The 23,783-nt window shown below is 38.9% G+C and overlaps 1 protein-coding gene and 1 long non-coding RNA gene across 2 annotated transcripts; one reads left to right on the forward strand and one right to left on the reverse strand.

Annotated features, from left to right (window-relative positions):
• Nucleotides 1-2,377: 2,377 nt before the first annotated feature.
• Nucleotides 2,378-17,436, reverse strand: LOC139137187 (uncharacterized). Its single transcript, XM_070705165.1, has 9 exons — nucleotides 17,079-17,436; nucleotides 14,438-14,549; nucleotides 12,305-12,571; nucleotides 9,695-10,009; nucleotides 9,147-9,269; nucleotides 8,749-9,003; nucleotides 8,163-8,293; nucleotides 7,362-7,575; nucleotides 2,378-6,293 (listed from the first exon to the last, which is right to left on the reverse strand). Exons 1-8 carry the CDS (start codon nucleotides 17,133-17,135, stop codon nucleotides 7,399-7,401), a joined length of 1,437 nt encoding a protein of 478 aa, XP_070561266.1. The 5' UTR covers nucleotides 17,136-17,436; the 3' UTR covers nucleotides 2,378-6,293; nucleotides 7,362-7,398.
• Nucleotides 17,437-20,828: 3,392 nt separating this feature from the next.
• Nucleotides 20,829-22,127, forward strand: LOC139137188 (uncharacterized). The gene is made up of 2 exons (XR_011553336.1): nucleotides 20,829-21,550; nucleotides 21,952-22,127. It is a non-coding gene; the product is annotated as an uncharacterized lncRNA (long non-coding RNA).
• The last annotated feature ends 1,656 nt before the right edge of the window (nucleotides 22,128-23,783 follow it).

A 23,783-nucleotide genomic window follows, 5' to 3' on the forward strand; every position in this document is an offset into this window, starting at 1 on the left:
TGGCAATTCCACCAATGAAAGTTGTCAAGTGAGTTGGCATGTTCGCAGAGGCCCCCGCAGCCCCCGCCAACTTCCACCCATTAAAGTTGGCAGAGGCCCCCGCCAACTTCCCTGTATGAAAGTTGTCAAGTAAGTTGGCAAGTTGGCACAGGCCCCCGCCAACTTTCACCCATGAAAGTTGGCAAGTAGGTAAGTTGGCAAGTTGGCAGAGGCCCCCGTCAATTTCCACCACTGAAAGTTGGCAAGTTGGCAGAGGCCCCCGCCAACTTAGACTCATAAAAGTTGGCAAGTAAGTAAGTTGGCAAGCTGTCAGGGGGCCCACCAACTTTCCAGTTGTCAAGTAAGTTGCCAAGAGGGCAGAGGCCCGTGTCATCTATTACTGTCTTCTCATTTACATATTTTTCGTGTAACCCCATGTTCGTGTCGGCTACATAGACTATCTGCCCGTTGTCTACTCCACTGGCCCATTTCTACCGCAGGCTGCGCTGCTCCACAGAGCAGAACAGCCAGCGGTAAAATCTCTGGTATCTCGACAGAGTATAGTTGCTTCCAGAGATTTTTGGCTTGTGCCCTTTGGCGAAAGCCTGGAAAGCAAAAACTCCCCGAAGACAAAAATACTCCGTCGAGAGACTACGCCAGCACATATCGACAAGTACATGCGCTTTACAATTATTAGGGCCTATTACCCCTGGTCACTGGACCTAAGGGGTGCACCATTTGATATCTTGGGGGAGGGGGGGTTCTGGAAGATTTGAGAGGTTGCATATTTCTTGTACCTGATCAACTGTTCAAATCTTTTTTTTTTCACTCTCTAATTACAGGTAACTTTTTTTCTCGCACTCCTCATTTGGACACTTTTTCCAACAACAAATGTACAGTCCTCTACTATGTGCAGAGTAAAACATTGCACATTAGATAATCAATTGGAACAAAATACTTGTTCTTATATTTACCACTTGTCAGTTGGAACAAAATACTTGTACACATATTTAGGCAAAGGTTCCAACTTTCGAAAACAGGGTGACGCCCCTGCACGCGACAAAGATAAAACAAAAGGGGGATTATTAATTCAATAATTTAGTAAGTATATATATATATATATATATATATATATATATATATATATATATATATAACTTTCAATTTACAGACATCAAGATATTTCTGACATATATCATTGATATCTTTAAGTACTGTGCCCGAATATAGTAAAATATAAAAGTTTTTATTTTCACAAAATAATTGCACAATGGTATATTAACACCATCGTTTTATAATCTATTTTCTTATAAAATTAGAAATAGCTGTACAGTGATTTTTTTCAAGAATGTAAATTGTTCATACATGAATGTCAGTATAAATGTACATTTTCATATTAGGAAAAGTATGTTATCAAGCAGAGAAAACTGCAGGACGTCTCAGCTACTGTAAAAATTTGAAAGAAAGAATAATATAAATATGAAAAAGTAGATGTACTTCTGTCATGAAATTGCATTAACGCCCTGTAAATAGACTTATTTTTACTTCACAGAAATTGCAGGAAAGTGCAGGGTTACACATGAAGTTCATTTTTAAAGAGAATTTCATTTTTATGCAGCTACATGATACAATAGTAAAAATGTACAGTTCATACATCAGTGCAGTGGTTACTCGCAGATCTGGCCCATGTGTAATTACCGTTTCCTAAAATGGTTCAATGGCACTGATCATGATTGCAGATTTGTTATTAAAAAAGGGTGACCTGTACACGTGCTAGAAATCTCCTGGGGCTGACAGAAATTCTGGCAAGAATTCATTTAGCCCCCCCCCCCCCCCCCCGAAATCATTTTAACAGCAGACTTTCCTTGGAAAACCACATCAAATACAATGTTTGGAGGGCTTTAGGGTTGGCATACTTATAAGTGTTGTAAATCGTACCTAAGAAAAAATTGGGGGGTGAATTTCTGACAAGTTTTGTCCCTATGCACCTATCTTGATTATTGCAGGTTAATGATGCGATCAACACACGTGACTTTTATTGTTCCAAAAACAAATCAAAATTTTTCAAGGCAAATTTAAATATTTATCTTCACATGTTTATGCACAGAAGTCTGATGTCATCGGCAATATTTCATTAGCTTTGGAGTAGTGATGGTGGTATTATAACATACATACATACATACATACATACATACATACATACATACATACATACGCCACCAACTAACCATATAAGCTCTTTTTGGTATTTATAATACATACCAAATGTGAGCTAATAAAATGAAAGTACATGTATATGTGATTTGAGTGTGAGTGATGGAGAGGAAGAATACCAACAAGAAGGAATACCTAGTGTCTGGCTCTGCATAAATCATACCTACCACAAGGACCTCTTATTATATAAGTTTTTAATTGTATTTTCAAAATAGATATAGCCTAATTTGATGTGCCCTATATACCTGCTGAATCACATTCAGCGTCATGTAATGGACACCATCTTTATAAAACTTACAAATATATACAAAAATATGCATGATGGCAGCATAAAATGTAAAGGTGGAAAATTCAAGCAATGTTGCACTAATAGGAAGTTAGAAGTGTAGAACTGTACAAGTTTTTGTGTAAATACTTTTTTAAAAAAATGTAAAATTACAAATTCTAGAGATGTAACAATATAATGTACAAACATGGCCCCTTTTGATCAAGTGAAATTGCACAATTACTGTTTTACTTTTGAATAGTAAGGAAAAGATAAGTTTTACACAGAATCAACAATACAGAAAATCTGCTATGCTAAGCCCCTTTTTCTATATGCGACGACAGAAAGCTACACTCACACAAAGATTTTGATTTGAGAAAGTTGAAAACACCTTCAAAAGGACATGATCACAAAAGAGCAACTATCTATTGGGTATGAGAACATCCTTGTTTTACAAACTTACAAAACAATGGTGCACACACTATGTGTATAGTAGAAATTTAATTTTTAAAGTTCTGGCCACTACTAGTACCTCTGAAAATGTACAAATGAAGCAAAGCTGCTTACTACTGGGCTGTCATGTATTCACTAAAGGCTGGAATGAACTGTCGACACTTAAATTCATTCACATACCTGGAGGTAACTTGCTATAGAAGCTCTATTACATCTACCGGTATATGTGAGCTAAAAATCGATCTTGCACATGAAGATTTGCAGACTTTAAAACCTGTCAAATTTGTGTGATATGCAGACGCTCTAAATTGATACTGCATGGGGGTTCTAGTCGCTCTGTTACCATATATCGTCCGGTCTGCATGGCTTGGTTAGTTGATGTAGTAGTCTCTATGTGTTTTTGAGGGATAGTCCCTGCCCTAAGGGGCTTAGCCAAGTTTCCCAGCTGCGGATCAACAATTTAGAAGATACGACATTAATGTTCTTATTTTCATGCATTCATAAAGCAGCAAAGCTCCAATTTTCAAATACCAGTGATTGGAATTACTGTTTCCTGATCAAATGTCCTAATTTCCAATCACAGCACAACTTGAGAATACCCAATTTGTTCAACTACAAAATGTTTTGAAAAGAATTCTAAAACAAACTGTCTCCCTATAAAAGAGAATTGTTGTGGAATTGACAAATGCAAGCTGAGACTGGTAATATTATCACTTTCATCAAAGTGGCCTTTCACAACACATGTGTTTTCACGTTTGAATTATGGTGGCTTTGGTTGTGTATGTGAGTACATGAACATATGAAGACTTTCAGTGTCTTGACAGATTCATCAACTTTAAAATTGCATTGAGACAAGACTTTAAAAATGCTACACATGCATTTTCATCAACTATCAGCCGGAGCTCTCACACCTTCTACTTGAACTTTGGAAATACTGAAACCTGGTAGATTCCTGGCTGATTATAACTGTCATCTACAAGGCTCAGAACATCTTGATTCTGACCAATGACTTGCTGGAGGTAGAAGTCCCAGAATGGAGCACTGTGATTGGTCGATCACCTCAGAGTGGTTGCTGAGTTTGTAATTGCTAGTTATTGTGTAGAAGTCTCTGTTTGAATGGGACTGATGAGATGTAAGAAAGTGAAAACAAAATACTACAGGTAGGTCATCATAACACACAATGTAAACAGAATATGGTCAGTTAAGAAAATATCTATTTTAAAGGACAAGTGCACTTTGGTATATTTACATGATCATTGTATCATCCAGTCCTATTCTTTTTAAAAAAAATAAGAAATCTGTACATCACTGGTGTTAGATTGTAAATTATTCCAGACAAATCCGAATCTCAGTATACACCAAAATTCAAGTATTGCAGAAATAGTAACAGCAAGCAGAGAAAATGCAGTATCATAATACCTGTAAATTTTGAAGAAAAGGAACAAAAATGAAACATAAAAATGACAAAATAGAAACTGTCCTTCTGTCATAAAATTGCATAAATATTCTGTAAATGACCTCTTTTTAATTTACAGATATTGCAGAGAGTTGTAAAATTACACTTGAAGTTCACTTTCAAAGAAAGCTTTCATTGAACTAATACACCAGTACATGGCTACACGATTCAATTACACTTGAAGTTCACTTTCAAAGAGAGCTTCCATTGAACTAATACACCAGTACATGGCTACATGATTCATTATAGCAAATTCTACACTTAAACATTACATTTTCTGAAGATGATACCAGCATGCTACAATGGTGAAAGACATCAAATTTGAACAAAAGTCAATTTGTTGGTCACTACTGCACATAGATCATTCATGGTACTACAAAATGTTACTGGACTAATGCATCGTCATTTCATTGACTGATGTTTGGGCAAGATAGAAAAATCATTTCACCAAACAGCCACCTGTTTGTTCTCTTGTCAGCTTTGAGTCTTTCACATCTGAATGGTCACCTGCATCAGAATTGTAATGGCATATTGCTGGCCTATCTGAATTAAGAAATGGTAGATGCCACAAATACCCTGATGGACACACCTTCCATACAACATTTACAATTTTTAGCCTAAAATAATATATTGGACATCAGAATTCTGCTGTAAAGTCAGTTTGATTCAGTAATGCCCACAGAAAGATGGCAAGCTCTCCCATACTGAGACAATGGGACGGATGCCCATGATGGGAATTAAAATAGAGTTCCAGCCTACACTAATGATAAACAGGAACAGACATAGGAATAACTTACATCTACTGTACACATCTATCGTTCACCAATGGCAGGAATAAAAGTCAGAATTCAAATTTAAATACATGGAGAAATAAAAATAGTTTGCACAATAAACATTATGATATCGAGAAGAATGTCGGGTAAACAGCCAAACACTTCACTCCTTCCTCATCAGAACTGCAGCATGGAAAATTACAAAAACACGGTTTTACATTCTGTAAAAGCAGCAGCTAAACTACTAATACCATACCATGCAAAGGTTACAACAATTCCAGACAGTTCATTAATGCCAGGGTTGGCATAGCACTTTTGTAAAACTGTAAAATCTTAAAAAAAATAATACATGTCTCTTGTATCTATACCTGAATAAATGGTAGCAGTCATTGTACAGTTATATCTTTGCACTGTCTGAGTATACATAATTTGGTAAGGTTCTCAAGTAACATTAACCATTCCTGGACCATTAAAACCCTGTCACTTCCGAAAAAGGAAGAGTCAATTCTTTTTCACCCTTGGACTTTTTGATTTTGGTATATGTTACTCTTTTAAATGGCAAGGTAGAGCTTCAGTCATGGTTGTGGCCCATTTAAGGTTGGTCATGAAAACTTGTCAAAATTTGCAAAAAGTGACAGTAATTGAAATCTCGTCCTTTCAATTTATTTCAGTCAGAATACTGATTTCACTCATTCTCTTTGGTTTGGTTTACCCATACAATGATATGTACAGGGAAGATATGGCACAGGTGAGCCACAAAATCAGTTTGAAAAGACAAAAACAGTGAGTATTGGTCCCTTTTTACTGCGGAGGTATAATTATAATGCCACTACACTAGGTATGCCACTTGAAGATCAAATCAAATTGTCCCTACGTCAACAAGAACTTGCATTGTCAGAGTTGTTTATGTTCAAAATACAAACATTGGGATTTTCCATCTATTGGACTGTCACTTAGCCACCAGTTCAGTCTGTTGATGTTCCTTCTGTGCTCTGACTGCTTTGGCTGGATGCAGGCATACGCTGCTTAACACAGAGATAATTTTCTAACGCGCATCTGGACCTTGGCCTATAAGAGCGTTTCTCAAAAGTCTCAGTGCACGTTCAGAAGGTGATGACTCAGCAACGTTTGAAATCTCTTCACCTATGAATATCTGCAAACAAATAACACAGAGTGAAGGTATGTCAGAATATAAATGTAATATTGTTCCACATGTATAGGTATGCTACTATAAGGTAGAATTTGCTTCAAGGACAGATATTCAGACTCTCAAACTCTTACAATACTTACTTGGTCCACCACCTGTGGGGGCTCAATTTGAAGCTCATGGAGTATAAATAAACTTTTTATTGGGTTATTTTTGTGAAAATTGAAACTTGTATTTTCCCATGGAGATGACACATGGATGGCGACCATTTTGAATTTCAAATGTTGGTATATATTGGTATTGGTTTTGAAAGGTGACTTCTGATTGTCATTCTTGTGGGAGAGGGAATGGATTTAGGTTTCCATATACATATAGAAAGTTTCAGCAAAAGTTTGAGACTTTCAATTTAGAGGTGTATACAACCTTACAATGGTAATGTCTATAATGTTAACTTTGATAATATTTCATTTCTGTGCCGCGAAAGAAATACTTTTTCCACTCCTATGCCTCAAGCATGCTAAATGAGCCTAACCAACACAATGCTTTGTGTCCATGTAAGCCAGGTTATTATTGGTCCAAACAATGACACAGTGTGTATCAGGCTGAGTCAACAATTTTAACTCAGAGCACTTTTTAGACATCACATTTGATTCAGCAGTTGATGAAGAAAACTTACAAACTTCTAGTTGCTGTACAAATCTGGGTTGTAGCCAGACATAGTGAGCGTCTCAGAAGTACCAAACCCACTGGTATCTGTCAATCTGTATCTAACAAAAACATCTTTGATAAAACTATGTCGGGTAGTACCATTGCCTTTTTTTTTTTCTACTTGAAATACATGCCAGAAGGGTGGGTTTTACATAGCAGTTCTTTTCACAATACCATCTCAGTCCTTTCAAACTTTTTTTGCCCATTGCTGAGATCCTAGAAAATGTAGCTATCATATGATCAAACTCTTTTCTAAATTTTTGACATACATCCTCAAAAGCAAATCTCTTTTTAAGCCATTGGCTGGGCCTGGCTACATTATGTGGAATGCAAGTTTTAAACTGCAAGAAAAGCATAACATTTTACCTGAAACACTTTACAAGATGTACAGAGCTGCTCCTCTTTAGTTTTGTGATTTCAGCGCTGACGCCAGATGGGGACACACTTTATCCAGTACTCTCACAAACTCATCAAATGCATCGGGGCCTTTGGTCATCAGGGTATATATCACCTGCCGTCTTTGTTCATACTCATCATTAATTCTATTAGTGATTTTGGCAACATCTTCATTTGTAAATAACTGTAAGAGACATGTGACAAAGTAAAGATCATGCAAACTGTGTACATAATGAGATACATGTAGACCATTAGATATTGGGAGGAAAAGAGCAGTGTGCAGCATGGCAAGAATGAAGACACAAACATTTTTTCCTTCAAACTTTTCATGTATTTTGCATTTTTGGGGTGTTCCGGTGGGTAGAGCATCTCCTTTCCAAAGTTCTTCATATTTAATTCACTTTCCAGTCACCATTAAATCTGACTTTTAGCACTGTGTATGAACAAAATCATTTTTACGTAAGACTAAAGAATATTTTGCTTGCACTTTTAACTGGATCACGTATTCTTTTATTAAGATAAGGACAACCTACTTGACAATGGTCTATCCATTTATACTGTTTGTGCGTTGAAAGGTTTGAACACTTCTAATTAAATGTCATCTGAGCTGAAAATTATCCTGCATAAATCGATCATGAAATAAAATTTTATTGATAGTTGATAAAAATAGAACTGTGTACCAAGACCATCAAAATAAAAGCTAGCTTGTCAGAAAAGTACAGACATTTTTATCATGAGATTATTTCTGAAGCAGCCGTTATATGGACTTACCGGCATTCTATCCAGTACAGGTGACACTGGAAGATTTTCCACAATATATGTCATTGAATTGCGGAGAATGGCTCTATGCTTCTCTGTCATCGAATAACAAACATCCGGGGATGAAGAGTTTAGATCTTGGCCTGAAAGTATAATGTAAACATTTTTGTTGATTCAACGTTCAACAAAGGAGAATGACTGCAAGTTCAATACAACTGAAAACATCATCAGGTTTTGGCATGGCCTCTTGGCAAAAGCAGAAAGCGCGAAACTAAATTTGTAACCCTTGTTTCAATTTCATATGGTTACAGTAACAGTGAAATGTATATCCAGAGAGACAGATATTTGGACTCTAAAACTTTTATGATTGTTTTCTAATCTACCACTTGTGGGGCTCATTTTAAGGCTCTTGGTGTAAGAAAAATTTTCACTGTCTTTTTTCAAAAATCGAAAATTCACCTTTTCTCCATAGAATTAACACAGGATGGTGGCCATTTTGAGGCACATACTACCTAAAATTTTACAACTGAGGCAATTTTTATTCAAAAGAACTCTTTCATAGGAGACAACTTTTTAATCAAGATGTATATAACCATACCTTCTATGGAATCTTCTCTGCAGATACCAGACTCAGAGGAGGATCTCTCAGGGTGGCTTTCACCCGACTCTGTGCTGTCAGCTCTTGAAACAGTTGACCGAGTAGCACAGCCTTCATCATCTGCATCTTCTGCTGTCTCTGTGGCTTGGTCATTTCTGGTGCTTTCTGGTTGTTCTGTAGTCACCAGGGCGATTTCTTCCCCACCAACATCAGAACCTGGCAGTGCATCTCCTCCACTGGTGGCAGTGTTGGTTGCTGTTGTTTGTGGTGTGAAATAATACTATACATTAAGCATGTTGCAGTTTTGAATTTTGTTTGGGGAGTAATTACTTTGGCTTTGTTATACAGAAACCTCACATATTCAATGATAGGGATAATACATTAAACTGCCAACTTACAGGCTGCTGCTGTCTCTGAAGACTGATTATTTCCAGCGCTCCCTAACATTGAAAAGTTTTCATCTCCTGCACCATCATTGCTTGGCAACTGTTCTCCTCGATTGTTGGTAGTATTGGTTGCTGCTGTTTGTGGTGTAAAATAGAACCATACATTAAACAGGTACATAGATACAGGTTTTCTTTGAGAAGTGAAATTTGGGTAAAACCTTCTTGTTTGATTTTCAATCAAAGTGCATGATTGTGTGTATCGACAAATAGAAAATACAATTTAAAGAACAGGTTACTTAAAAAATTTGAATTTCAATGGGTTGATAATATTGATTTCTCTTATAGCTCATCAAGACATCATTTCATGATGAAATTTCATGATCAACATGCCAAGTTAAAGAAACAAATACAGGAATTTGCTACCTTTCATGATCATTGGTAGAAGAGTGACAGTATACCTATAGTCAATTTCAAGACCATTCAATATGTTAAAATGTTGATTAATCAAAAAACATGATTACATAATTCAACAGACAAATCTGAGATACTATCTGGAATACCTTTGGTTCTACACTTCTTGAAGCAGTACAGCCCTTTTATACAGCAGACTATAACTAGGATGAGTGCAACCACGACTGCCGTACAGATCACAATAATGATCACTGCAAATAGTACATTGATTTTTTTCTGATTTGATTTTATTTCATCTGTCATGTCATTATCAGCTGGTTGAAGAGGCAGTACTGTGGAAGTTTCAGCTGAAGGATATGTAGAAGTCTGTCTGTCGGCTGCTGTAGAGTACTCTTGGGTTACTACTGGAGGTAAAACGTGCTGTGAGATCAGAGGCAGTTCTTGAGTTGAGTGCTCCTTTGGAACTGGAGGATAAAAAAAGTTCACCCACGTAAAAAAATCAACAACTTACAAATCATTCAACAAACGTTTAAGATGAGAGTAATTCTTATCCACACTTCTCTGATTGTAATTTTTCCTAAATGATGGCTGCATCAATTGACAGCTGTCAGAGTGTCATTAGCATTGGACCAATGGCAATTGATGTCATGCAGGCTATAGGCACCATCTGGGGAAAACTTTTGCATTGAAAGTTGCAAGCCATGTCTTCTAAAACTTCGTTCTGTGCACCAGCAAAACAATGAAATGATGAAACTGCATAGCCAAATTTCCATTTACTGACAGAACTGTAGAGGTAAAAAAAACCCCATATGTGTGTATAGGTTGATTGTCATGTACATACACCTTCTGCAGAAACTTCATGTGGCTGTTTAACCCTTTTCCTGCCAAGTCGGTGAAAATCCGCTTGAAATTCGGTGTAGCTAGAAGCTGAGCAGCACGGCCGTTATTCTCCTAAGGCGGTGGAAATCGGGCTACTTTTGGTACCCCTTTCCTGCCTAGTCGACGGAACTACGTTTTGCTATCCCCTGTGCGTTTAGGGGTCATCCGAGGACAGGTTTTCTGACAAGGAACGCCTTTTCCCCTCGAAATGGGTTCGCAGGGAGTCGATAGACAGGGAAAGGTGCAGAAACCTGTCCGCCAGTCCCCCACACCCGAGGGGGGCTGGTTTTTTTTTACCGCTTTTTAGCGGACTTGGCAGGATAGCATGGTGACGTTTTCTGGCGGAGTTGGACGTACTTGGCTGCCTGGCACTATAGAGATTGCTGCCGAACTTGACCAACTCGGCAATGCTAATCTAGAAGGCTACCTCTTGCAAACGACTTGGCAGATATGCCGATGGTGCGAGACGAAAGTCACTTATTCAGTTGTGCGTGACTGAAAATGAGAACGTATTTTTGACGGGACGGCTCGACTTGTTCCTCCCATGGAACGGATATGAACGACTCGGAAATACCATTACAAACTGGTGTCCGACGTACTAAGCTGGGCTTCAGCTCTGCAAGTTCAAGCCAGGCAACGTCCTTCACCGCCTTGGCCGTGCCATTCAATGGACGTAGCTTTGGATTTTTTATTTATTCCATCGTCCGAAGTATTGGCTCTGGTTTGCAGGCAAACGTATCCTCTTGCCGACGCATTGGTAACTACGTACGCTGTTTGCGTACAGAGAATTCAAAAGGTGACATGAGGTCAATATGCTACATGTACGGGGATACCGCCTGCATTTTGCAGGGACTGCTTTTGTTATGCAAACCAGCTAGCAGTACAATATGGCTGCCAGCATGTGGACACGTCGATGGCTAGAACAATGGAAGCATATTGCGTTGCACCCGTGCATCGCAAAAGTGAACTGAAGACTTGGGGGTAGTGACTGGTTATCACTGGTTAGCTGCAGCCCAAGCCATGTCGGTACAAACCCGTACCTGACTGAGGACCACTCGATTAAGTCAGTAATGAACGGTAACACTCGTAAGCCAACTCCCAACTGAGCTGGCAAAACTACGTAAAGCTGTGCTTCAATGGCTCAGCCATGTCGTTAATACAACGGCAAAAACGTAGTTTTTGTGCTACACTGCCAAGTCGTTGGAGGTACGTATTCAATTGACCCTACCCTGGGGAAACAGGACAGGTTTGACGGTGCTGCTGCACCCCTAGCACGACCCTCAGGGTCTCTGACTAACAGACGAGTGAGGTGATGTTTGTGCCTAGCGGACGTACGTAATACTGAAGGAGTTTATTTCCGAAAAAATAAACATGAAACGGCAATAAAATGACGCACTCCCAGGGGCAAACAAAGCCGGTGACCTCAATTTTTTTCTGCAGCAACCCTTGAGCTCCTTCCCCTGTCTACGGGCATGTAGAAATTATCGAAGTCTAACACGTATAAGTACGGCTAAAACTACCCTGAAAATGGGCGATTTCTGCCAAAATGGCTGGCAGGATAACATGCAGGAGAGCCAATCTTTTGCAGGCACATATTATGGGGCGGTTTTCTACTGACTTGGGAGAATAACAGACAAGGGCGCTCGGCAGGAAAAGGGTTAAACATACAAGCATACAGTCAGGGGGTGTATCAGCGCAACACGCATTGGCAAGCCCTGCCTAGATCCAAACTATCGTAGCTCAACTTATCATTCTGTTAAGGGGTAATGATTATCCCTGAAGACTTACTCAAGGGCCCCAACAAGACTAATACAAGTACAAATCGTGCAATTGAATCTCTAGAGATTTCAGTCTAGTGAGTGATGTTAGTGCATTCTTACCTGGAAGAGGTGTCTGCTGTTCATCTGGTGCTTCAATACATAGCTCCTGTGTGTCAGTATACTTATATCCAACATCGCATGCACACTCATTATTCGTGGTTCTATCAAGGGATGCCAGTTTACTCACATGCTCGAATCTCTTGTCGCATTTGTCAATCACGGTGCAATGTGTATCGCCACTCCAGTGACTCTTGAAGTAGCCCTCAGGACACGGCACACAACTACTAGCACTGTTTGACAATGTGCAGTGACTTTCAACTTTATGACCTATGTGGGGAAACAGAGCACGGTACAATGTATTTACCTCATTGCAAAGCAAATGAAGAAATGAAGGCATTACCTATTTGGACACACTAGTTTGTTTCCATGACCAAACTTTGATACAATTATTGCGTCTAAATAGCAGACGTCTCAATTATATTTTTTGCCAACATGCACACTTCCTTAGGTTTTATATCAAAAGTGCTTCAATGCATACATACCCATGTTCAAGATCATAATTCAAAGTGATTCTCCCCATCATCTCATGCAGGTTTGTCCTGTCTTTAAAAGGGAAGTTCTCCAAGGAAGTTCTACCTTTTTCGTAAGTGCCAACTTTGGGGACGCTTATTCCACAAAAGTCATAAAACGGATAAAAATTGTGGCAGAGGTTGCAGTTTAGGGCTTTATACATATTGTTTTGTTGTGAAAACGTATTCTTCTGGTTGGTGATTAACATATGAATAGATTGCTGAAAAAAAGGGTAGCCCACCGCTAAAAATTCCCATTTGGAGATTAACTGAAAATGCTTACATGCGTGTTTCATTATATATTGCAGTTGTGTGTAAATTTGAACCTTTGCCACATGTTTGCAACTTCATTGAAAGTGTTATGATCAACATAATGAACAATATTCACCACAGATTAATTCTAAAGGTCATTCAGTATTCAAATATGTACTAATTAGCTGAAATAAAAATACTTAATTTCTCTGACTGCTGTCATTGTATCACCACTTTATAAAGCAAGTGTAACTGCCTTTGGTCAAGTCCTTCAAGCTATATATGCTAAACTGTAAATACACATTAGATATTCTAATTATAATTAAGCTGACATGAAAATGCGAAATGACTTTCAATATTGTTTCAACCTAGTATCATCAATGTACATAGCATGTTTCATCAGCTTTGGTCGAGTCAATTGAAATTTATATCCCCAATTAGGAAAGTTCATTAAATATGCAAATTAGGAATTGACAGAAGTGAAAATGCTTATTATAACTTTCAATACTGTTATATCATGGTATCTTCAATATACATACCATTAAGTTTCGTACACTTTGGTCAAGTCAATCAAGATATATACCCCTAATTAGGAAAGTTTATTAAATATGCAAATTAGGAATTGGCTGAAGTGAAAATGTTGAATGACTTTCAATAATGTTAAATCATAGTATCTTCAATATACATACTAAGTTTCGTAAACTTTGGTCAAGTCAATTCAGATATTTATCCCTAATTAGAAAAAGTTCATTAAATATGCAAATTAGCAATTACCGTTCTTGTCACCCCCTCATATCTTTCATGGCTGATACATCTGGGTGTGATCAATATTTGTAGCAAATCAAATTGTGTGTATTTGTTCTCAATGTATATGTTTTTTTCTAACATCATTAATTATGCAAATGAGCAAAAAGTATGCAACCCACCCACCAAAAACTGATCAGTTCTTGCCATTTGCAAACTGAATCTATCTACCAGATTTGATTTTGATCTGATCAATTGTTTTTGAGATATCGGGCCCACAGACAGACACAGATACACAGATAGACATTGCTGCAACATTAGCTCACGTGTGTGAACACGTGAGCTAATAAAAAATTTAGTCCAGTCAAAATGAACTGTAATCTCCTTTAGTTAAAAGGGGGTATCAGTTCTAGGACCACAAGATACAAGCAAGACTTTGTAACCTTCCCTCATATCACACATTATGAAGGCTCAAAATCTTAGCAAAAATTCTGCCACAATTGAAAGTGGTCAAAATGTTTCAGCTACAGATATGATGATTTACTCAGTAATGAAAACTTTCACAAATTATCACCTGGTAACAGCAAAGAGGGCATCCCTTGTAGCCCACATTTAAATATTCTCTCACCTGGTGGACACATCCGGCAGCAGAGGGGGTCAAAGAAATATTTGTGATCTTCTGTACGGCATGAGTTTGCTCCTGTTGGTGCAGTCATTGCAACAGTTATCAGGCTTACAAACTGAAAAGAAATATTCAAAGCAATTAGTAATTAATCCTTGCTCTCCCAAGTTGCATTTTGTGGTTGTTTATGGAGCCTGGTCAAAAGAGGATTAATCGAGGCATATTATTTCTCTTTATGTGTGTGTATGTCAGCATATAATACACACACACTCATATGAGTGTGTGTGTGTGTGTGTGTGTGTGTGTGTGTGTGTGTGTGTGTGTGTGTATATATATATATATATATATAATATATATATATATATATATATATTATATATATATATATATATATATTACATGCGAAAGAGATGGGCATGGCAAGATAAGGTCAAAGTGGTCAATGCGGAATTTCAATTGCAAAATGAATTTGGATTACGATACAGTATGCTGGAGCTTTGCCATGCAATATATCATAAATATTAATTTGAGCAAAGTATTGTATAGTTTTTAAAACAATATGAAGAACTCCGATATGAATCAAACTTGTACACAAGGAGACTTGCTGTATCAAAGAGAATTTCCCAAGATTGAAAGAAACTGTGTCATTAATATGAGGGAAAAATACTGAAATCTACCTGTAATGCCTTAATCACCAATATGACTATGGTAGTATTATCCTATGGCTCTCACTCTAGGTTTGACACTTCTGCCTCACGCAAGGTGGTTTACGCTGTGTCATGTCAGGTTGTAAAGACAATCTAAATGCAAAATACAGCTGCACCCATGCAATGAATATATCCTGAACAACATCATCCACATGCACTCTACAAATGCTTGGTTGTGGTTGGGTTTACAGCCCATGACCCAATTAACATATGTGTGCAACACCAGAAAAGACATAATCTAACCATTAAAACCCACTTTGAAGAGAATGTTTAAACCTCCATCACAACACACATACTTACTTTATCCTTCGTATGGATAGCAAAAAAAAATTTGAGGAAACATGATTAAAATTTAAAATTGCATGTATGGCACTGTAGAGTCAGATCAAAATTAATGTTTTAGAAATACATCTACCACAAGGTGTAAGATTGAATTACAATCTGTAATCTAAGCTTGAGTGAAGAAAATTGGGGCCACGTTAAGCTTTTCTATACATGCAAGGTATGTTTGCGTTAGTTCACCACAAGGGCACCCAAAAACAAGCAAAGATTTCTACCACAAGGAGAATAGGGCTATGTATAGGCATGCAATATCTGAAACTAAAAATTTTAAGACATATTTCCACACAATCCAAGGAAATGGCAGCTAGAGTAAGCATTTTAAATGAAGGTATACTTTTATTTACTCCAAGTACAGACAGACATTGCTTTGTTGGAAATATTTCCCAAGGTGGCATGCACTGTACACTGACCTCAGCAGTTAGGTCTGGGTCATTGATCTCCAACCGGATATGAATGACGTAACCATCACATGACTGACCAAAATATTATCGTTGTTAAAGACGCACTAATAGATGTTGGGGATGATCAACATGCACTTTTTGCCGATACTGTTTAAGGATTTTTTCTGCTTTTGCCTTTTTTTCTTTTTTTTTTTTTTTTTTTTTGGGGGGGGGGGGGTTAATTGATATGTCTTTACAGGAATTGGGGGGGGGGTTGTTGAGAGTCATGAGAATTTTTTTTTTTGTGAAAGCAGTAAAGGTTACAAACATTACATTTAGGTAATTTTTGCTCTGCATGTTTGCCAAATTTCACCATCCCCTCTCAGGGTCTCCTAGTCCCTTACGGGCAGACAAAATAAACAGGCGAAGATGGTGACTTGTGGCTAAGTGCAACCGTTATCTGTATGACATGAATAAATACCCCTCACAATAACCTAAAAGAGTAATTTGAAAATGATTCTTATTTTCTTAGATGTCAAAATGAGCACACAGAAAAAGATGGCGACAGAGCAAGTAGACTAAAGACAGGAGACAAATACAAACAGCGGGGGCTACATAGCCTAAAAACACTCTAAGATGTTTTAACTTTTGCATACATGCTTTTGTACTTCTACTATTTTGGAAAGGGGAGAAGCCATTTTTAAAAACCTTGTCCCGGTGGCATTTTTTGGAAATTTTTTTTACCTCCAATGGAAGTTAAGAATTAAATAATTCAGACTTATATACTTAAATTTGTGTCAAGGAAAGCCGTCTTTCAGGTTTTTACTCCTTCACTATACCATTAAGTTTGTTGGGTGTGTCTTATTCTTTGTACTCTGACTCAACTCGTCGGCCATCTTGAACTCACTAGTCTGAGATGGTAGGTTATAGTGAGCACAGGCTTTTGGATCGCGAAGCCCTTGTTGTAGCATGGGGATTCGTGAAGTGACGATCCAAACGTGAGTATACGTACTTCAAGGACTGTGGTATGAACTTTGTCGAAAATGACATCAAACTTGCCGCTCATATCCAATTTATCCACGCACTGCAGCTGTCCTATGAATTTAAGATGTGCTGTGTTCAAAGCGAGTAAATCATGCAGGAGTCGAATATTAAACGGAGCCTGGGGTATTTTTAACCTCCACGGTCGAATGTAACACTTACATACTAGTTACTTACCGCTATAATCGTCACAGTTAACAACCGCAGCGGGGTCCCGAGCGGGAAGGTATCCATACCGTAAATAAAAAGTTTCGGCACACCGACACATCAGACATCTTTTTGCTGCAGCTGTAGATTCTTGTTATCGGGAGATTTTTCTGCTTCTCAAGTTTGATCGGCTTTCACAGCGGAGTGAGAATTTCGATGGTCTTGAATTGTGTCGTACCATGCACAGAAGCTCGAACTAATATGAATGAACAAATTAGTAAGGCAATACTGAGTGAATAAAGTGACAGAAAACCTACATGTCCTGCGAACAATCCGGGCTAGACAAAAATGCCCAACCCTACGAAGACCAGCGCACGAAGGCCAACTATTAAGCCTTGACGTTTGTATGGTACGGAAGTTATTTCACGAGTGATGCGGTGTATCCTGCGGCCGTATTTTCACGAGCGAAGCGAGTGAAAATACAGCAAGGATACACCGCATCACGAGTGAAAATAACTTCCGTACCATACAAACGTCAAGGCAAGGTCATGGAGTTCTGTTATTATTACATATGTTCCCAAATTACACACGTTGCGTTGGTAACTTCGTCGAGCAAGTAAATTCTTCGGGTCGGCGGATGGATATTACTTAACCAATAGAGTTATTCGCCCTCAGCTGGTACATTCAAACAACGTCTCTACTACCTCCATGCTCACACGTACGACACTACAAAATGTTTTCAAGCGAAACCGTTCGTATTTTATATCATTATAATCGAAATTCATGTACACTGGAACAAGAACAATGAGTAAAACTTCAAAACGAGAAAGTCTAATTATGTTATCGGTTGAATAATTCAATCTGAGTCGGAATCGGAGTAGATCACTGCAGGTCGGCGACGTTTGGAGGCGATGCAACGTGGTATACAGGTGAAGACTGTTTAGATAGGGAATTATTTCCGGTGATGTTGAAGGTAAAGTTGAACGATCCACCGCTGATGTGTGCATTTGAGAACATCCCTGGTAGTTGCGGCAACTGATGGAGGGCATTTTGAATGATGCATTGACGACAAGGGACCTCGATATTAGCATACGAAGGACCGGCCACCGGTCGCGGTGTATATTCGGCCGGCATCAGGCTTGTACTTCCGGTCACGGTCGGTCGTGGATGCAGGTTGTGTACCGGCGCAGCGAGTATGTTGCTCATCTGACGCTGCTGGTCTGCACTGGCCACAGAATAACGGTTGAGTTTTTGTGCCCGCTTAGCTTAGTTGTGAAGCCACAGTTGGTGTCACGCCGGCATCGAGCAGTCGTTGTACGCAGGCTTTACCGTACGAGCGCTGTCAGTGAGTCCCGTCGCTCAGAAAAAAAAACGGCTGGCAATTGATATAACTCAGGTGGTGGAATGTTCAGAACTTCGCAAGTTTCTTCTGTCATGGTGTGAAGCCATTCCTTGAAAACTGCCACTTCGCGTCTTGTTTTCATTTCCGTTTTTTGTTTTTTTCTGCGCTCCAACTTGGACGTCGACATCAGCTGTGTTGACACGGGCACATAGGCCTACCATACCCCTGTGCTCGCAGTCCCAGACGGCACTGTCAACGACGCTACCGTCGCATTATCCTTAAAAAATACTTGTTTCTCCGTGTCACAAGGTGTTTCCATTGTGTCTCCGTAATAAAATTCAATTTCAAAATGATCAACATATTCGCAATTTTGCCAGTCGTAATGCTGGTCTTTCATACGGCCCTGCTGACAGTGGCGCCGGTACGTTGACCGTGCGCGTCCCGTACCCAAGGGACCCGTAGTATAGTAGCACAGCGGAACCAAATTTTCGCGAACGTTCAATTTGTTCCAAATATTTTAAAAATAAAAACACAGCAATGAAAATATAAGTCAACAGATATGAATTCATTAAAATTTTGATGTTTTTACTCGTAATTCTGAAGATTTTGACGTACCGGCTATGCTACGCCGGCATACGTTGTGCGTAGCGCAGTGAAAGTCTACAACTCGCCCGCTTCGCGGGCCGAAAATCGCCGATATCTACAGTTACAAAATATTGCGGTGCTAACCAATGCACACGAACACTTACCAGAGCTAGTTCCATGCACCAATAGGTGTTTTCTTTGGTGGCATAAATATGCACTTTGTATTTCAAGCTTTTTCACCCAAAAATCACACCTTTGCGTGTACAGGTATAGGAGTCATCGTATGTTTTACCTCACTTCCGGTTATTATTTTCCCATAATTCCATGCCCCTCGTGACAGGCGCAAAGGGTGTATAGCAGGGGGTAGGTCATGACGCAAAGCAACACCAATATGGTGTTTACAGTACATGAATTATTGTCAAGCTTTGGCTTTGAAAAAAATTGGGAAAATCAACAGGTAGACAAAACAGATTTGAAAAAGAACATTTTAGACGCAAAATACATAATGTACCATTTAATGATAATAAACAGGGCAATATGAAAAATAAATTAAGGACATACCGTTTATTCAAAACACACCAACACTGAAACTTATTTAGATATTATGAAAAATCCACGCACAAGGGCTTCTCTAACACAATTTAGACTATGTGCACATCAACTTAACCACAGAGAAACATATAGACAGAGTGGCAACACTTGCATGCCTTTTGTTCCATGGTCGTCTCGGTAGACTATTGCCCTTATGAAAATGAAACTGTGCGGCAGCTCTGCTGTAGACTAGCGGCAGCTCTGCCGTAGAGTTGCTGCACTAGTGCTGCACAGGAAAGCTGTGCAAGAGAGGCTGTGCAGGAAAATGCAGCTAGCTGCACAGTTTCTGCACAGTGTTAATCTGAGCAGAAACTGTGCAGCAGGAGACAAAACTGTGCAGCTTCTGTGCAATAATCTCCATACTGTACACCTTGTGTGCGGCAAATGTAAAATGTGTACAGCTTGTGTACAACAGACCTTGAAGTGTGCAGCTTGTGTGCAGCAGGCCATCAAAGTGTGCAGCTTGTGTGCCAGAAATGACATTACATGTACAGATTGTTATTGGTTATTGCTGCAAATATGGAGCAACACATGATGGGCACATTGCCGACTATTTCATTACCGGGAGTACAGTGTACCATTGCACTTCGTGACCAGTCATATTCAAGAAAACAAAACTGACCTTTCATTTATATTTTACATTCATTTATTTTTATAACAGACAATCCAACTTTTAAATTATAAAAACTGTTAGATAATGGATAGCTTTTAAAGCACAGTTCAGCTGGCGAAAGCGACACAGGCCTAAACTCAACAACATTGCAGGATGATGGATATAAAGAGTACATCTGTATTATACAGCAGTGACATGTAACATCATTACATGAGTACCCCATTCGACGATCTGGTTTGGTAAATTAAGGTTCAATCGACAACTGAATTTTTAGGAAAACAATTTTTTAAAACAGGGACTTGTCTGACTTGCAAGTTTAACTCTGTATTTTCTGCGAGTGATACCAAAATACACTGAAACAGTTTCGAACGAAATCTATGATGGTCTGTAACTTGTGTAAGGACGCGTCGTAGACTTTTGTTACTGCAAATCTGTACCTTAAAAATATCGACAGATGAGAACTTTCCATTGTAGAAACAAACAAATAACTTCAATGTCGCAGGACCCGCTACTAGTACCTTGGCTCCAAGCAGAACCAGGGCCGTGGACGTGCTCAGACTTCACGCTATAGCAGTGTATACAGTATACGTTACGTACGTACAGTGCCCAGCACTAAGTCTGTGTCCTGTCATCGCTAACAGAATCTCGCTTTCTGTTATGACTGGATTGATATTCAATGCTTTTGTCCATGTTTTCAGCGTTAGATAATTGCCGAGCACAATTTTGGGGTGTTTCACACCCCATCCCGACCGCTGTACGAAAATCCAATACGCTGCTTCGCGAACGTCCAGCGCTGAGACTGAGAGCAGCCGACATGTTTACACTCTGAGGTCACGGTTCATCAAGTTCAGTTCGCGCATTGATATTGAATCTTCGTGTTGAAAGAAATTTTACTCTATTTTGAGTCTTTCTATGATGAAAATAACCAGTTTCATTATACTTGTAAATTGGGTGCTCTATCAAGTATAAAACATAACGGATTGGTGAATAATGTAGAGTCAATTCCAACGTTTAAAAACGGGACTACATTATAAATCGCGTAATGATTTATAATCGCACTTCCGTTAACGTCATGAGGCTTGATCGGCGCGAAGTTAGATTTTGGTACCATCGGCTTTGTACTTGTTGTTAGGGAGTTATCTAGTGGACAATTTCGTGATCTTTCTATGGAATCGCCAGCCAAATGATATCACAGTGTTGGAAAAACGTGTATACAGCACCAGAGATTGACGGGTTTCAAAATTTGTGAACGCGAACAGCAGTAAAAATGCTGACTATGTTTTCTAAGTATGTACACACGGTTCGGAGAGACCTGCAACCGGAACCGGGATCGAATCATCCAGCCTCTGCGACCCATTCTCAAATGTACCGGTAAGTCAATGTACCGTCCGTCTGTTCATCGCTATAATGTTCTGTAATCGTTGCATATCTATGTTTAGCTACAGATAAATTTTCGTTGAGTACTGATTCATACTGAATTCACTTTCGTTTCACAACAGTTACAGTAAGTGCTGAGATTTTTGCAGATTGTCGCCCGTCGCAGCCGTTGGTATGTAATTTGTAAACAACATACGGCGAGCTGTCCGCTGTTTGACATTTGATCATTATTAATTTAATAATCATAAATGTATATGCATTTTTTTGCTTCAAGTTTTCAACTTTTTTGTCTCTTTTCAAATAATTATTGATGTCTTTCATCAAATTGCGATGTTTAAATGTGTGGTCAAACGGTAAAGACTTATACTCTTCCCTGAACGATTTGTATTTTTCAGAATGCATAGTGAGGAAGGGACAAGAAATTCAGAGAACAGAAAGCCAAATCGCAGCCTATGACAGTAATGTAAATGTTACATGAAACTTCTCGAGTCAAAAGAAAATCTCTTGAAGATACTTGTGGCATGAAATGAACATGGCATTTAAAATAAATCGTACCACAATTTGAATTTAATCTTTTTTTCTCTCTGTCTTTTTATTTAACAATAACTTTATTTGCGCTGACCATTTTTTCTTGTGAAACTGGTATTTCAGAGCTTAGCTGGATAAAACACATCTTGTGCTTTCCACAGTCTGTCAGGTTTTCAACGGTGTCACTAACATTGGCCATGTTTACACAAGCGATTTTACAACTTTTGTGTACATATCTGAGCTGAAAGTATTATATCGTTGTAAAAGATAAAAACGTTGAAACTTATGGTACAATACAAGAAATTTTGCTGTCACTTAATTGTGTTGCTTCTTTGGTTTTCAGTATCTCTCGTCTATTTAATAATGTATTTCGTTTTCTTACTGTTGCTGAAATTGGTAAAAGTTTATCCCAGAGCTGACTTCTGTGGAATTATGCCAACTTATGAAGGAATTTTGCATTTGTAGTTTGCGGCAAATCTGCAGTAACATGCAAAATAATTTGCCGCAAATTTTACCTACTCCTGGTAGCTGTCCTGCAAGATGCCACAATTTTCTGTGAAGTTCCTGCACAGTCTTTCAGGTACTCTGTAGTTCAAAGGGCTATTGTGCAATCACAGGCTTCCACATTTCCAACACAAACTTACTGCAGTTACTGTTTTCAGCATTTCTTGCACTATATATTTGCTCAGTGCAGCTAATGTGTATAATTCGAACGAATCACCTTACAGCAAAGCTGCTGCAACTTGTTGTATTGTTGCACAGTTCCTGCACAAAGCTACCGCACAGTTACTGTTTTCATTGCTTCTTGCACCTGTGCGGCAGCAACTAATTTGCATGAGAAAAAATCGCCTTACAGCAGAGCTGCCGCAACCTGCTGTATATTGCTGCACAGTTCCTGCACAAAGCTGCCGCACAGTTACTGTTTTTATCATTTCTTGCGCCTGTGCGGCAGCAGCTATTTGCATGCGAAAAAGTCGCCTTACAGTTGAGTTACAGTAATTGTCTGTTGCACTAGTGCCGCACCTGTGCAGGAACACTGTGCAGCAGGCTAAAAATTTTCATAAGGGTGGCTTTTCATATTAAATAAGCTTCAAAGGTGTTCAACTTTTTGGAGGCTTTGTTTGTGGTTGATAATTACCCGAGATTATGCGAAAAATACGACGAGATGGCATCGTACTGCCAGTCGCGTAGCAACCATAGTTACTTTGTGAGCTCTCAGGCCAGAAACACTGCTTCACGCCAATCAAAATATAACACGCCAGCAGTTTCAAAAACATGTCTTTCCTTGACGCACGTGTAAAAGACGGTATGACTGACCGTAATCATTGAGTAAAACCAGACAGTATCGATAAAAGACTTTCAAATTTGGTTCAAATACACTCATTATATATTCATAAAAATGTGAGAGGAATTTTTAAAACGGTAAAACTCATTTTCCTGAAGCTCAAAACACTCCCGTTTTCGCCAGCACGTCAATTCGCTCAGCACCACACGACAACAACAACACAAACTTTGCCGAACATACTTTCGCTTAACAATTGGCGAAAATCCGAAAATTACCGAAGGATTCATGGTCGGCACTCTTCGGAAAAGAGAGGCGAGAGCAACCTGAGGCGAGGCGAACATGGATGGGTTACGTAACCGCTTCACGCCTTAAACAATACCCGTTGCCACTCTATCTATCTTTCTTATGACTTAA

Source organism: Ptychodera flava, chromosome 7 (genome assembly GCF_041260155.1).
Source record: "Ptychodera flava strain L36383 chromosome 7, AS_Pfla_20210202, whole genome shotgun sequence".
In the NCBI taxonomy this organism is placed as follows: Eukaryota; Metazoa; Hemichordata; class Enteropneusta; family Ptychoderidae; genus Ptychodera; species Ptychodera flava.

Bases quoted from the DNA above. Each gene is read 5' to 3' on its own strand.
- LOC139137187 (XM_070705165.1), bottom strand. From the start codon at position 17,135: ATGGATACCTTCCCGCTCGGGACCCCGCTGCGGTTGTTAACTGTGACG. The intron at 14,550-17,078 runs GTAAGTAACTAG...ATTTCTTTTCAG, and splicing joins TAACTGTGACGATTATAGCG to TTTGTAAGCCTGATAACTGT. The intron at 8,294-8,748 runs GTATGGTTATAT...TTATACTTTCAG, and splicing joins CAGAGAAGATTCCATAGAAG to GCCAAGATCTAAACTCTTCA.